Source organism: Anas acuta, chromosome 9 (assembly GCF_963932015.1).
Source record: "Anas acuta chromosome 9, bAnaAcu1.1, whole genome shotgun sequence".
Lineage (NCBI taxonomy): Eukaryota > Metazoa > Chordata > Aves > Anseriformes > Anatidae > Anas > Anas acuta.
Window position 1 is genome coordinate 1,177,280 of NC_088987.1, and position 13,440 is coordinate 1,190,719.

General features: G+C 37.9%; 1 protein-coding gene across 5 annotated transcripts in view; it reads left to right on the plus strand.

Moving 5' to 3' along the window:
• MME (membrane metalloendopeptidase) overlaps positions 1 to 13,440 on the plus strand; it is a 39,514-nt gene that overhangs the window by 5,669 nt on the left and 20,405 nt on the right. For all 5 annotated transcript variants that reach the window (XM_068691979.1, XM_068691978.1, XM_068691977.1 and 2 more), the window contains exons 3-10: positions 318 to 353; positions 3,650 to 3,811; positions 5,086 to 5,166; positions 5,920 to 6,015; positions 6,121 to 6,239; positions 7,279 to 7,344; positions 9,919 to 10,053; positions 12,157 to 12,258. In XM_068691979.1, the coding sequence (XP_068548080.1) occupies positions 318 to 353; positions 3,650 to 3,811; positions 5,086 to 5,166; positions 5,920 to 6,015; positions 6,121 to 6,239; positions 7,279 to 7,344; positions 9,919 to 10,053; positions 12,157 to 12,258 (797 nt within the window). The remainder of the gene's footprint in view (positions 1 to 317; positions 354 to 3,649; positions 3,812 to 5,085; positions 5,167 to 5,919; positions 6,016 to 6,120; positions 6,240 to 7,278; positions 7,345 to 9,918; positions 10,054 to 12,156; positions 12,259 to 13,440) is intronic.

Sequence of the window (13,440 nt, forward strand, 5' to 3'; positions counted from 1 at the left end):
TTTTTCTTTTTTTTTTCTTCGTAAAAATAATATTTTTACCATCTCTAATTGATTGATAGAATATTTTCTTCTGACTACAAAAATTCTGCATGATGGGTGACTAGCACTGAGTGACCCTAAAGGGATGAAGGTAATGGTATTTTTAGAACCTGATCCTATAAATATTCACTTTCTGAATATATGGTGTCCTTTATCTTACTGTACACTGCAGTTAAATGCAATTTCTAAGGTGACTGTCCATGGAAGTAAAAATTACAGAAGCTTTTATTACATTGACATTCAGTAGAAATTAAAAGTATGATTGTATCCTTTTCTAGATGGGATTTGCAAGACATCAGACTGTATAAAATCAGGTAAGAATTAAAATATATACCTTTTATATACATTTATGTACTTATATATATATATATATATATATATATATATATATATATATACACATGTATATAACCACATAATTTTCCCAGCTAACTGCAGTCAAATATGGCACATTGAGGCATGAGATCTGCTAACCCAAATTTTTTTCTTAGCATATTTCTTCTACAGATGTGATGTGATTTGTCAGATCTTATAAAGTCATTGGGGTCAGGCTAGTTCAAGAGGTAGAAACAGACTCTCCAAGGAATGCTGTTAAGGATTACTTTAGGATTCTGGGGAGGCAACCAGTAATGTAATGAGTTATAATCTATATACTTAAGTTTTAGCTGTGGGGCTATACCTAAAATAAGATAAAAACAGATGCAAAAGCAATGACGCCAAAATAGAATGCTTCTGACCATATCATAATCTGCAGCACTAGGATGTGTTTTTATGCTTAGCAAGGGTCAATTACCAGAAGCACCTAAAAATCTGTCTGGTCTGTTACACTGTTGTAGCAATGATGTCTTTGTTTTGCTTACAACAAAGGAAGCAGTTAGGACAAGGAGGCCCCCACATGATGTTCAGATGTGTTAGCCATTACAGAACTGTAATTCAACTCCAAATACTGCATCTGAGTGTAAATTACTTAGAATGCATAGCTCTAAGCAAAGTTTGGAGTGACCAGCTTGAATTTTAAAGCGTTAGATTATTTAACTGAGCCGGGATTTCCCTGTCCCACCATGGTATAATGCATTTAAGGCAGAAGTTGCTATAGAAGTGCTGGGCCTCCTCTACACCTATATGATCAATAAATTCTTTAAATGGGAGTGTTGATAAGGAATTACTCACAGAAAAGACTAATTCAGTTAGGTGGTCACTAGAATGAGTGAGTTCTTGGTTCCAGAATCAGAATGCTGCGAACCAGGGGTCCAGAATGGTTAGCTGGCGGCTGCTCAAGCTTTCAGTGCTCAAAGAATTCAAAACAGAGTTCAAAAAGTTTTTCAGAACTGTATCATTTAATAACAAAATTAATCAACTTTAGTTAAAAAAAAATATAATAATAATATCCTTAAACAAGAAAAATAAACTGTGTTTTTTGCTCCTAAATCTTACTGGGATGAATCCATAACTGTAATACTAGTTCAAATCAGGATTCTGTTCCGTGTTTAATTTGGGATCTCCTTCCAGACCATGTAGGATAACAGACAGCCAAGTTAAATACATATAGAAAGCAGGAAGTATTAACCTTCAGGAAATACAATTAGGTATAGGCATTAAGTGAAACGGTGATGCCTTACTCCAGAATTGGCCAATACTGTGATTTTTTTCCCCAATGTATTTCAAAATTTTGCAATAGGAACAAGCTACTGAAAAAGGATAAAGTGAAGATACTGACAGAATTTATAGTACATTTAATAGAGGAGCTTCAAATAAATGACCAGAAGAAAAAATGCAATGAAAATTCAATTGGTTATATACAGAGTGGAATATGAGTAACTGCATGATAACGTTATCAAAGTTTGTAAGATCTATTGCAGTGTGGCATTTAAAGTTACCTTGTAATTTGTATATCTGAACATTTTTTGAATATGCTGACACTCTGCTAACCTTCCTGAGCTCAAACAGCACAGACTGATGGGAATAGGGAATTCTGATCTCTCATATAAATTTCACCTAGATAAGCACATAGTGTTTCTCCCATATCCTCCCCAGGTCACTGGTTGTTATGCCAGCTTTTATTACTTTATTTGTAAGCTGTTAAAGCAACAACTGGCAGTCATGAGTACTACAATAAAATTAATCATTAAAAGTAATTGAGAAGGCTCTACATTATTCAGTCAGAGTTAGGAAGTCAAATAAAGAAGTGAGAATAGGAATCAACCCAAACACTGATTCATCAAAGCAATACTGAGGACGAAGGAAAAGTGTACTGTGTATTAACTTTAAAAAACAAAATATTCATCAGTCTCACACTTAACCACTTACAGGGCAAAAATGTCTCAATGTACAGCCTTGAACTTATCAGAAATCTCCCCTGGGTACAAGTATCAACTCATAAATAACTTAGAGCATGTTTAGGATTCTGTCCAACATAAGTGGTCGCACTTCCCCTTCAAAGGGGCAATTCACATGTCGACACCAAGCATATGCTTCAAGGCTTCATTGATAACAAAATTACATCAGATGTTGGCTTCAAATGTAACTTTCTTTAGCCAACTGAAGATCCCAAGAAAAGCAGGTGGGAAAAATAAAAGCCAGTCAATATAAATACTACAGGCTGCCTACACCTCTCATTTCCACCAGCATAAGAGACAAGGAAAATATTGAAAATACTGGAGAAATAACTATAAATATTTGACTCACCCATGTGGGAGGAATGAACACTTATAATCACAAGCCTCACCATTTACTAAAAATAATGTCTGAAAAACGGGAAGGATATGCAGTATTTTGGCAAATCCAATGTCTCACTAGCTGTTGCTTGACTCCTAGCATCTCTCCTTCCCTTAGTGCTAGCATACTAGTGGTGAAAACAAGCTAGGTGGAATAAGTAGACAAAAAAGAAAAAGCGCAGTAAGTTTATGAACAGCAGCTGGGAAACTGTCATCAAGAAAGGCAGGCTTAAAAAGGGAATCCTGTGTCACAATCAGTCACTGACCAGTTAGTCTTTGACCAGCCACTTTAATAGGGTCAAGAGGGACATCAAGAAACAATGTCGGTTCTAGAAAAACTGTGGAATAGGTCTAGAAAATCAGATGTTGATTCAGCAAATTGTTAATAGGAAAACTTTCCTGACAAGAATTTAAACAGTAAATAAATAAATAAATAAATAAATAAATAAAATCATTATTTTATTGAAATAGATTAGATTCAGCTAAGCCTGCATCACACCTAATTACTGAAGTTACACCACACTGGATACTTAACCTATATGTCTTGTGCTTTTAATTTTTCTTTTCACCACATTTCAAACAAAGAGGTATAAGACAGTAAATTTAACATCTTATAACCAAGTAACCACTCTCAATAAGTAGCAAGATTAGAGTCAGTTTACCCATCAGTAAACACAGGCAATAGAAATGTATATGTGTTACGGGCAGTAAAAGAATAGTAATTTTATGTTTACTGACTAGCTTGGTCTAGAGCATTACAGTAGACATGAGCCTATTCTAAACTAAAGGAAAACTACTTGTTATTTTCCTCTTCAGAGATAAAAAAATATATATATATATATATTCACTGCTTTTGTCTAAAAAGTCTTCACGCCTTGATTTGTCTTATATTACAGCTGCCCGAATCATTGAGAACATGGACACGACTGCAGAGCCTTGTAATGATTTTTACCAATATGCCTGTGGAGGATGGCTTAAGAAGAACGTCATTCCAGAAACCAGCTCCCGTTATAGTAACTTTGACATTTTAAGAGATGAACTAGAAGTTGTTTTAAAAGGTCAGTAGGGTTTATGTTTGTGGACTATATAAAGTTTCTTCTTTGGCTTACATGTAATCCTAAGAAGATGTGGTTATCTAGCAAAGCTTAAAATACTACTAAATATTTCAGTTTCTTTACGTTCAATTCAGGATAAAACCACCACAAACTGTTTGCTTGGAGAATGCTTTGGAAGTCATGCTGTTGTGTCTGACACTGGAGCAGAGCTGAATAGACCTGACCTTTCTGATATCTGAACTCTGTGTGCTCATCTGCATATTATAACTGAAATCTGTATCGTTATCCCCATGAACTAACAATAGCAGCAAAGCTAGGTGACAAAGAAGGAGGTCTGCCTGTACCCAAGTCAGCTGAAATGCTGGAAATTGCTCTCTGGCAGCCCTGTCCTGCATATCTGTATTCCATCAGCTACATCCTAAATAGCAGGCATGCATTTTTATAAAGAATCACATCATAAACTTACAAATACTTCCTTTTCCACAAACTGCAATACCGTCAAATTATCCACAGTCACCTTTTTCAGACAAAAGTAAGTCACAGAAATAACTGAGTTGATACTCACGAAAGATTCTTCAAACCAATCTATGGACTCAAAATCCTTTCTCTACTTGCATAGCCTTTGGTTTTGCCAGGCTTGCAGTTCGTGAATGTCACAGTCTTCCTGAGGCTTCGGTTCCTGTGGAACAAAGCAGTTGTAAAGCAGTGGCAAGAGTGGGCTGCCCCACAGGGGAAGGCAAGTCAGAAGCTAAACATAACAGCAAGTCAGGCAGGGACAGAGGCCTCATAGAAAGGAAGCAGAGTCCCACAGGACCCAAACCAGAAGAGAAGATCAGGTCCAGTGACAACGACCAGGTTCAGCCAACAGATCAACCCACCATTGATGCTATGAGCCTTTCGGGCTGCTGGTCAGTGCAGTTGGAGCCTGTTGATACACTTAGGGCCCCAACAGCAGTTCTCTTCACCAAACAGATTGGTCATCTAAAAACTATCACTGAAAGGTCAAGGCATTTCTGTTTTACAGGGGATGATCTACAGAATATTTACTTGACACCTTTATGCTCAACACATTATCACAGGCTGACATAATTTCAAAGCATGTTATCTCCAGAGCTTTTCCCCCTATTTTTCAAATAGCGAAGCTTCCCTGGAATTTGAGATGGAATGAAAGCACTGATCCTCCATCCTCTGGTGATCAGGATGGTGTCCTCTATGGTTCCTTCATTTATCTTTCCCAGAAAGATCAGATATTAAGATGTATGTGCTGTGTGTTTCAGATGTCCTCGACACACCAAAAAGTAATGATATAACAGCAGTGCAGAAGGCAAAAACTCTGTACAGTTCGTGCATAAATGAAAGTAAGTTCCTCCTGAATGTAGTGCATATAGGATAAATAAATATAATCTAAAGAATGATATCCAAGAAACCTATCTTTCAAAGTCAGTTATAGCTATATACATAAAGTATCTGAGCAGAATTTTTCAGAAATTCTTGGTGAGAACTAAAATATACCAGTTTTAGAGGGTTAAATAAGAACATCAATAGTAAAACTAGTACTGTATCTCCTATTTTACTTACTTTGGTGTTTTAGGTGCTGTTACATTACTCTTGACTTACCAGTTTGCTGCAGTTATTTAAACTCAAATCCTTTCAGTTAAATATTAATTATTTATTAGAAATTACCAGACATGAGGTGGAAAATAGCCAGTATATCATGTTTCTTTAAAGATACAGAGATAATTTATTTCAATAATTTGAGCTAAATGCTGTCGCTAGAATGAGGAGCAATAAAACAGCAGTGCTACTAATTTGTTTTTATAGTTTCCATAAAATTGTTAATATTTTTAAAGCTATTATTTCAAGCTCTTTGCAGAGTCAAAATAACATTTTTTAAATGTCATCTTCCCAGAGATTTGCATAAGTTGTTTTGCAGTCATGGTTGAAACATATTTTAAAAATTAAAAGTTAAAGAAGAGTCATACATCAGAACATAATCCTATTGTGGTGATGGAGAAAAGATATCTCGGGTTCAGAATTCTGAACACATTATAATACTATACCATTGGTATGTTTTAAAATATCATGCTAATTCATTTTATTTTTTCCAAAAGCTACCATTGATAGCAGGGGTGGAATGCCTTTAATCAAACTGCTGCCAAATATATCTGACTGGCCTGTAGCAACAAATAACTGGGAGTCTTCCTATGGTAAGATAATCAGTGTTTATTTCCTTCTCCATTAGCATTTCTAAACGATTGTACTTTTCATTGTTTACCCAAAATAGAGACTGAGTACACCTTCCATTTGCCTAGGTGCTGCTTGGACAGCTGAGACAGCTATTGCAGAGCTGAACTCCAGATACGGGAAAAAAGTCCTTATTAATTTTTTTGTTGGCACGGACGATAAAAATTCCACAACACATATCATTCACGTAAGTCTACCTGGGTGGCACAGCCTTGCTGATCATATAAGTGTAGCAAAAGAACCAGAAAGCACAGCCATAAATGTTAGCCAGGAGCAACATTATTGATTTGAAGTTTACCGGTCAGTTGTAGGTAAGTTTGTGAATCTCTGCAGTTTTTAAACTTCCGTTATCAGTCTGACAGTGCATTCATTGTCCATTCCCAGGATTAATAATCTTTATTCTGTGCATTCATACACTGTTAGTGAGGTGAGGAGAACTGAGACATGTGTAGATACACACACAGGTTATGTGTATGCTGGACAGAAGACAGACATGATCTACTTATGTATGCACGCAAGGAAATAAGTAAGCATGACTTTCCTTCCATGTAATTCTGGCAGAAAGCTCTGTCACTGAGAGCCTGGCTATGGTCCCAATGGCAGAGAGCCCACAAAGAAGGGGGTTGTGTTTTTACAAGGTATTCAGATGCCGAAGTAGTAACAGGACCTGCAGGCAGCTGGCACAGATAGGAAAATGGCTGAGGACATGTGCTTAAGGAGCATGCCGAGAGGGTCCTGCCCGTAAATGTAAGATGAAAAATGGAAACTCTGGAAATGGAAAGTCCAGAGAAGACAGGATTGTGTGTGGTGAATCTTCACCAGCTACTCCTGAGACACAGCTGTTACAGATGCAGTGACGAGGTAATCTTTCTTGTAAATGGGTGGACAGATCCTTGACTACTCTGCACATCAGAGTTTCAAAGTGGAGTAACTTTCTTGCTTGTCGGGGGACCGTTTTGTTTTCTGCACATCCAGCGTTTAGCACGGATTACACATATCATGCATTGTTCAGCAACAGAAAAAGAGTGAAGACAAAAAAAAAAAAAAAAAAAAGAGGAGAGTGAAAAGAATTAAACAAGGGCAACAGGATGGGAGAGAAACTCTCCTTTGGCCAGAAGTTCATTTTGCAAGAGTGAAGCATCAGCAACCTATAACTGGCCAAAGAATAGTACAACGCTATGACGTTTTGTCCTTACGCACTTTTAAATTTTTATTTGACTTTACAGATTGATCAACCTGGACTCGGCCTGCCTTCTCGTGACTACTATGAATGCACTGGTGCATACAAAGAGGTAAGCTGAAGCTGACAGATCACTGACTGCTTTAGAAGCTTTAGCCTCTGTTTTCAAGGCAGGTGTACCCTCAAGAGTTGGGTTGGAGTCCCTCAAAGAGCAGGACAATCTCTCCCCAAAGAGATTGTAATGCTACCCCTGACAGTCACCTAGGAAAATGAAATAGGAAGGTAATAATGATGAGAATTTAAACAAGGCTGATCTACAGATGGGAAGAGAATGTGTGACAGACTGGAGAGAGAAACTCTGACATGGGTAAGTGTGTCAGAAGACAAGAGACCAGGAGCTAAAAGGAAAGGAAATTAACAGGGTATAGAGGAATGAGATTAAGGACAAACAGAAATAAGTTGGCTAAGAATGGGAGGGAGTATCACAACTGTCCTGAAGTTTTGGTATTATAATACTGTGCCATTAATGCTGGTGTCCTCGTGTGACCTTTCTGGCTGCACTGAAGCCAAGTGTTTTTATCTCGGCTCCAGCTGCCGGTACTAACCAATTGTCTCTGCACTGGATGAGACAACTGCATGTTCCTCGAGCATCACTATGCCCCCAAAACCCCAACCTGTCTCATTTCCTTTATCTCACATTCTCTTTGTCTCCTTTTTTAATCACTGGACATTCACATGGAAGAAAAATAGTAGTTTTCCACACAATTCGTATACGATTATGCAGGTCAGAAGAGGAGCAGCTCCTTGACTTTTTAGGACCTCTTGGAAGGAACTAATCATGAAACAAGCAGATACAGGGAGACCTGTCAGTGACTGGAACAGGGACCCCCATCACTGGAGGTTTTATATGCAAATAGGCTGCTAGATAACCTCATCTAGGCTCCCTTTTCCCATGAAAGGTTGGACCTGATAATGTTTTGAGGTCCCTGCCAACCTGAAGCTGGAGTACCTCAATTGAGAGCTGTTCCTCCCTTCAGTCCTTGCACACTGATAACCTCTGCTTGGCTCCGTTTCCTGCTGTCTCATTCCACTCTTTGAGCTGTGCACATTAAACAAGGTACCTGCCTCCTGCACTTTAACCTCAGCCTTTGTCAGGACTTCACACCACAAAGTGGCAAGTGGAGTTTGGGAACAGATTTATTTTTTTTTCCTGTAAGATGCATGGATCCTGTGCTCATACAGGCGTTACTCTGACATCTAAGTTCCCACTAAATATCTGAGTATATTTACACAGCCTGTCTGAAATTAGCTGACAGTTCTTTGATGGCTACATGACCATGCAATGATCCTTAGGCCAAAAATAAAATGCATTGATTGGTACCTGAAAATTCCTGTTTACTTGCTGGTTTGGGGTAATGTTTGCATAAATTTTACACAGATTTGGGTATTTTGAAATGGTATTTTAAGGCTTGGTATGCACTCTCTTTTGTGACTTAATGTGGCTGTCAGTGGTTTGATGGGCTTTCTCTCTGACAAAATAATCTGTCTTAATTAAAAATAACACTGAGAGTTCAGTCCTCCAGGATGCTGTGAGCCACCTTTCTTTTGAAGTCTGTTGTCAATACTTTTCATGAGCTGCTCAGAGTTTGCCAGCACACGCAGCCTGTTATAGCACAGCGCTGTTGGCAGGCAGGGGAGGCTGACAGGAGATGGGTGGCAAGGAAGGCAGTTATCAGAATGGCTGCATAAATGCAGCGTTCATTAAAAGGGGTGCATCCTACTGCCTTAGGAGCTGAACATACCAAAATGCTTCTGTTAATAAAGTTGATGCTATGCGCCTTATTAATCATATTTTTATCACTGTTTTAGTAGATTAAGATATTTTGCATAACATATATTTATTATTAACTAATTTAATATGTATTTTTATTTGCATTTAAAAAGTATATTGAAACCAGCATTTCTGCTTACAGAAAAGAGTGTGACTTATCAAAGAGGTATTACAATAAAATTAAGTTCCATAAAATATAATGAGACCTTTATAGATATTTGACAGTGTAACATTTAAGAGAATATACTTGTATATATCCATTCCTATCCTTGGTAAATTCAGACATTAAATTTAATATATTCAATAGTATATATCCATAGTGTATTTACCTATACCAAATTTAGATATAGCAAAAATCTATATGCTGAATGCTCCAGGCTGCAGCAGGGAGGAGGTACACTGCTTCTGGGAGTAATTTTCCCACAATGCTGATCCTACACAGTCCATCAACATTTCTCTTGGTTTTACGTTTCTGGGAACGCTGCTTTTTGGAAGCAGTATTTTTGGAAGTTGTAATTAAAGTGAGCTAGAAAAAACACAGGTGGTAGTTTAAATATGGACCTACAAATGTCTCATTTTAAATAATGAAAACACAGTGCAGTAGTTGACAATGTTTAGGTTTGAGCAGTGCTACGAATCATACAGCAATTTTCCATGAGGGGCTTTTCAAATTTCTATTTGTGATCTAACAGAATATCGGAGTAAGTTACTGTAAAGTTACCTAAAAAAGGGATGAAGAACCATAGTTCATAAAAAAGAAGATGAAATCTTTAAGATACTCAAAATGTGCTATACTTTGAAGAGTTTTGTGCTATACTTTGAGGAGTTTAAATTATTTGTATCTTTTTCCTGCAGGCATGTTCTGCCTATGTTGATTTCATGATTTCTGTAGCTAAACTAATCCTACAAGAAAGAAATATTTCTTTCAATGAGACCCAGATTTCTGAAGAAATGAAAAAAGTTATGGACCTGGAGAAGGAGATTGCTAATGTAAGAAAAAAACATTTTTAAAATATTCTTTAAATAGCTTTCTTAATACCTAAGCAAGCTAACTGTAAATCAAGTTATTAAGTTACTTGCTCCTGCTACTTTGTGGGACCAAATGTTGACCAAAAATATATGGGGCCTGGAACACCTAAAAGGAACACATAAGATGTGCCTTCTAATGAGCAAGGGGAAATATTTGAGTTAGCTGTTTTCCAAATAGCAAAATATTTTATCCTACTCTATTCAAGGAAACCCTTCAAGAGAAGAAGGAGAAAGCAAGAGACAGGCTTGGTTTCTGTTCAGTTTTAGAAAGTGTGTTTTGGGAGATGCTTTCAGGGCCTCTTTTCTGTTTGTCCTTTTCTTCACATGGGCTGTTTGATTATCAGAGCAGTAGATTCCCAACCTTTAGCCTGCCACACAACACAAAGTAATGTTTGTCCTCCACAAGCTTCTCCACAATACGGATTGGTTCAAGTGCATTTTTAATCAAGCACTGTTCTCCAGAAAATATGCCTTGGAGAAATAACTAGAATTTGTATTTGCATGGAGAAAAACAAATTAAAGCATCCATGATAAAAAACATGGCCTGTGATTATTAAACATTTCAGAAGATCCTGAAGCTGAAGGTTACTGTAAAACAAGCCAATAGCTTCAGCAATTTTTTTTAGTTGCACTTAAGTGAGGGCATGTGTTTGGCAGAGGTAAACCTTTCCACCCCATTTATATAAACTAAAGCTATATGATTTTGATTTATTTCACATTTTCCTGAGAAACACACTTCTGGGCTTAGATCAGAGAGAGAAAATTATTAAATGAAAAGGAATTAATTGAAGAAAGATTTGAAATGCAGTAAGAAAGGAAGCCACAACTGAAATTTCTCTACAGCAGTTGCTGCTGGTAAAGAGTACAGGTGGCTGTGGGTAAGTTGCTACTGCCTCATTTTTTAACCTTTTCATCAAAGCTAGAAATGTGGCACCATCCGGAATGCTACTAGAGTAGAGAAGGCATTGTGCTCTTGGGAACTGGTGAAGAAAACAGAATAAAATACTGACTGCACAATACATTATGGTGTAGAGTAGTAGAGAGGAAAACAAAGATAATTTTTTATTTTTTTTTTTAAGGATAGAGATAAAATCAGAGTTGGCATGACTTACTTTTGAAAAAGACTTGAAATAAGTTGAAGCTACTGTTCCTGCCCCTGACTGAGTCAAGTGGAGTACTCCAGGCAGTAGTGATACGGATTCTCCCATTAATTATTTTCATGGATCACAAGATCACTCTTTCCCCACAGTCACTTGTGTACCTGCATGTTCTCTCCTTGCCATCAAAAAAAAGTCGAAGTGAAAAGGGGCTTGAGTACGGGGAGGCTGAGTGCTGATGCTGTCACAAGTTATGTCCACACTAAAAGGGATGCAGGAACGCACATCAGAAGCATCCAGGCAAGGAACACAGTGCTGTTTGAGGAAAACAACAGAAACATGTTCAAGACAGAAATCAGAGACCAAGGGATTAGTTTGGAGACAATACTACTGAGTCCTGTGGGTTTTTTTCCTCTCCCTAATTTACATTGTCTGTACCCTAATCCCAGAGACCTCCTTGCTGACATTTCCTGTCTAGAGACTCCAGGGATAAAGTCTCCTCATAAAGCACCGCTGCAGACACAGTTCTCTGGCAGCGAGGCAGTTTTATTGTCTGTAACAAACGGCCTAATGCAGTCTTTCCATTACGGTATTAATGTATGCACATTCTTAACACCACACCGGTACAAAACCATATTGCCTAGACTAATGTGAAGCTTGAGTGAGTTATGCCTCCCATCCTACAGTGGCTCCAGAAGGAATATGTTAGCCAGCACGTACATGCTGATCAGAACACACACACTGTTCCTACCACAGGCCACCTTATACTCTACAAATACCTTTCCTTGACTCCCTTCTCCCAAGGTTTAGCTCCTGCGTATATACACGAGATGCTTCACAGCTATGCAAACTTCACACAGTAATGCATTAAGCCAGATTTTTTTTCTTTTTACTTCTACTTAGCAAAATTCCTGTGAACTGACTCAGTTTATGTAGTAATGATTAATCTCATGATTAACTTTGATAGGCAACAACAAAATCTGAAGACAGAAACGATCCACTTCTGCTGTATAATAAAATGACACTGGCACAACTCCAAAAAAACTTTTCATTGGAAATCAATCATACGGTGAGTGATAAATAATCTGTTTTTTTAACCTCTAATTTATGGCTGATGAGATTAAATGATAATGCCTGACAAATTTTTCTTTAAATGCATTTCTTTCTTGAGCTTAGACACATCTGAAATTAAACAAGATATTTGAATTGCACAGTGTATTACCTAAAAGTCTGCTGACATTAAAATATATGTAAAAGTTTTTGCTTCTGTACCCGCTGTTCCTGCAAATTTGAAGGCAGACCTTGCCCTTTCACATCAATATGAGATGGAAAAAAATGCAGGCACCAGTCCATTCAAATATGTTGCACTATTGTGTGTGACTGTTCAGACCCTCACTGTTTATCCAGAGCTACACATTCAGAACAAAAAGTCCTGGTTTTCCACCATTTCCTCTGTCAGATGGGCTCCCAAACCATGCAGAAAGAAGCCCGGGATGGCATGACTACACACCAGGAAAATTCCCCCCATTCCTCCCACTGTAGCTCCCCCAAGACGTTTCAGCTCTGAATTTTCTCCTGTCCTTAGCCATGCGCCGTTCCCACAGTACAGCCTTTAATTCAAGTAACCACAAAGTCCAGCTAAAGAATATCGAAAGATTTGATACACGGGTGAGCCTTCCCGATAGCATCATGTCTTACCAGACATGAACGTGTTTGTGATAAGCGACTTCCACTTCAGAGCCCTGCATGCAGAGTAGGAGGCTCACTGATGGAAAGCGCTGTGGTCTGACTGGCAGCAGCGTGTTACTGAGTCTTCTGAGGCCAGCGAGGTGCTAGGAAACACTATTATTACTAACACAGTTTCATAGTCTCTGCTATTTTTATTGACTTTAGATTCTTCAACTTTAAATTATATGGCAGATCCATTCTGCCTAGCTTAATCTGTTTCATAATTTACCTTCTCCCACAGATCTTACTTTGAACAGTTACCATTACTGTCAGAATGCAATCATAATGTCAGAAACTAACTTCTCTTGCTCACAGAATGGTATTGCCCTGGTTATTTTTAGTTCCCGGGGAGCACTGCGGATCAGCAATAATCATCTGCTCTAAATTTATCCAAAAATGCACAAAAGACACATGATGGGAGTTGGTCGTGTTGTTGTAATGGTCTAAGGATAGTACAGCAATTATTCCTAAAATTAGCTGGAAGTTTGCTGCTTCTCTTTCAAACCTGAAGAGATCTATTCCT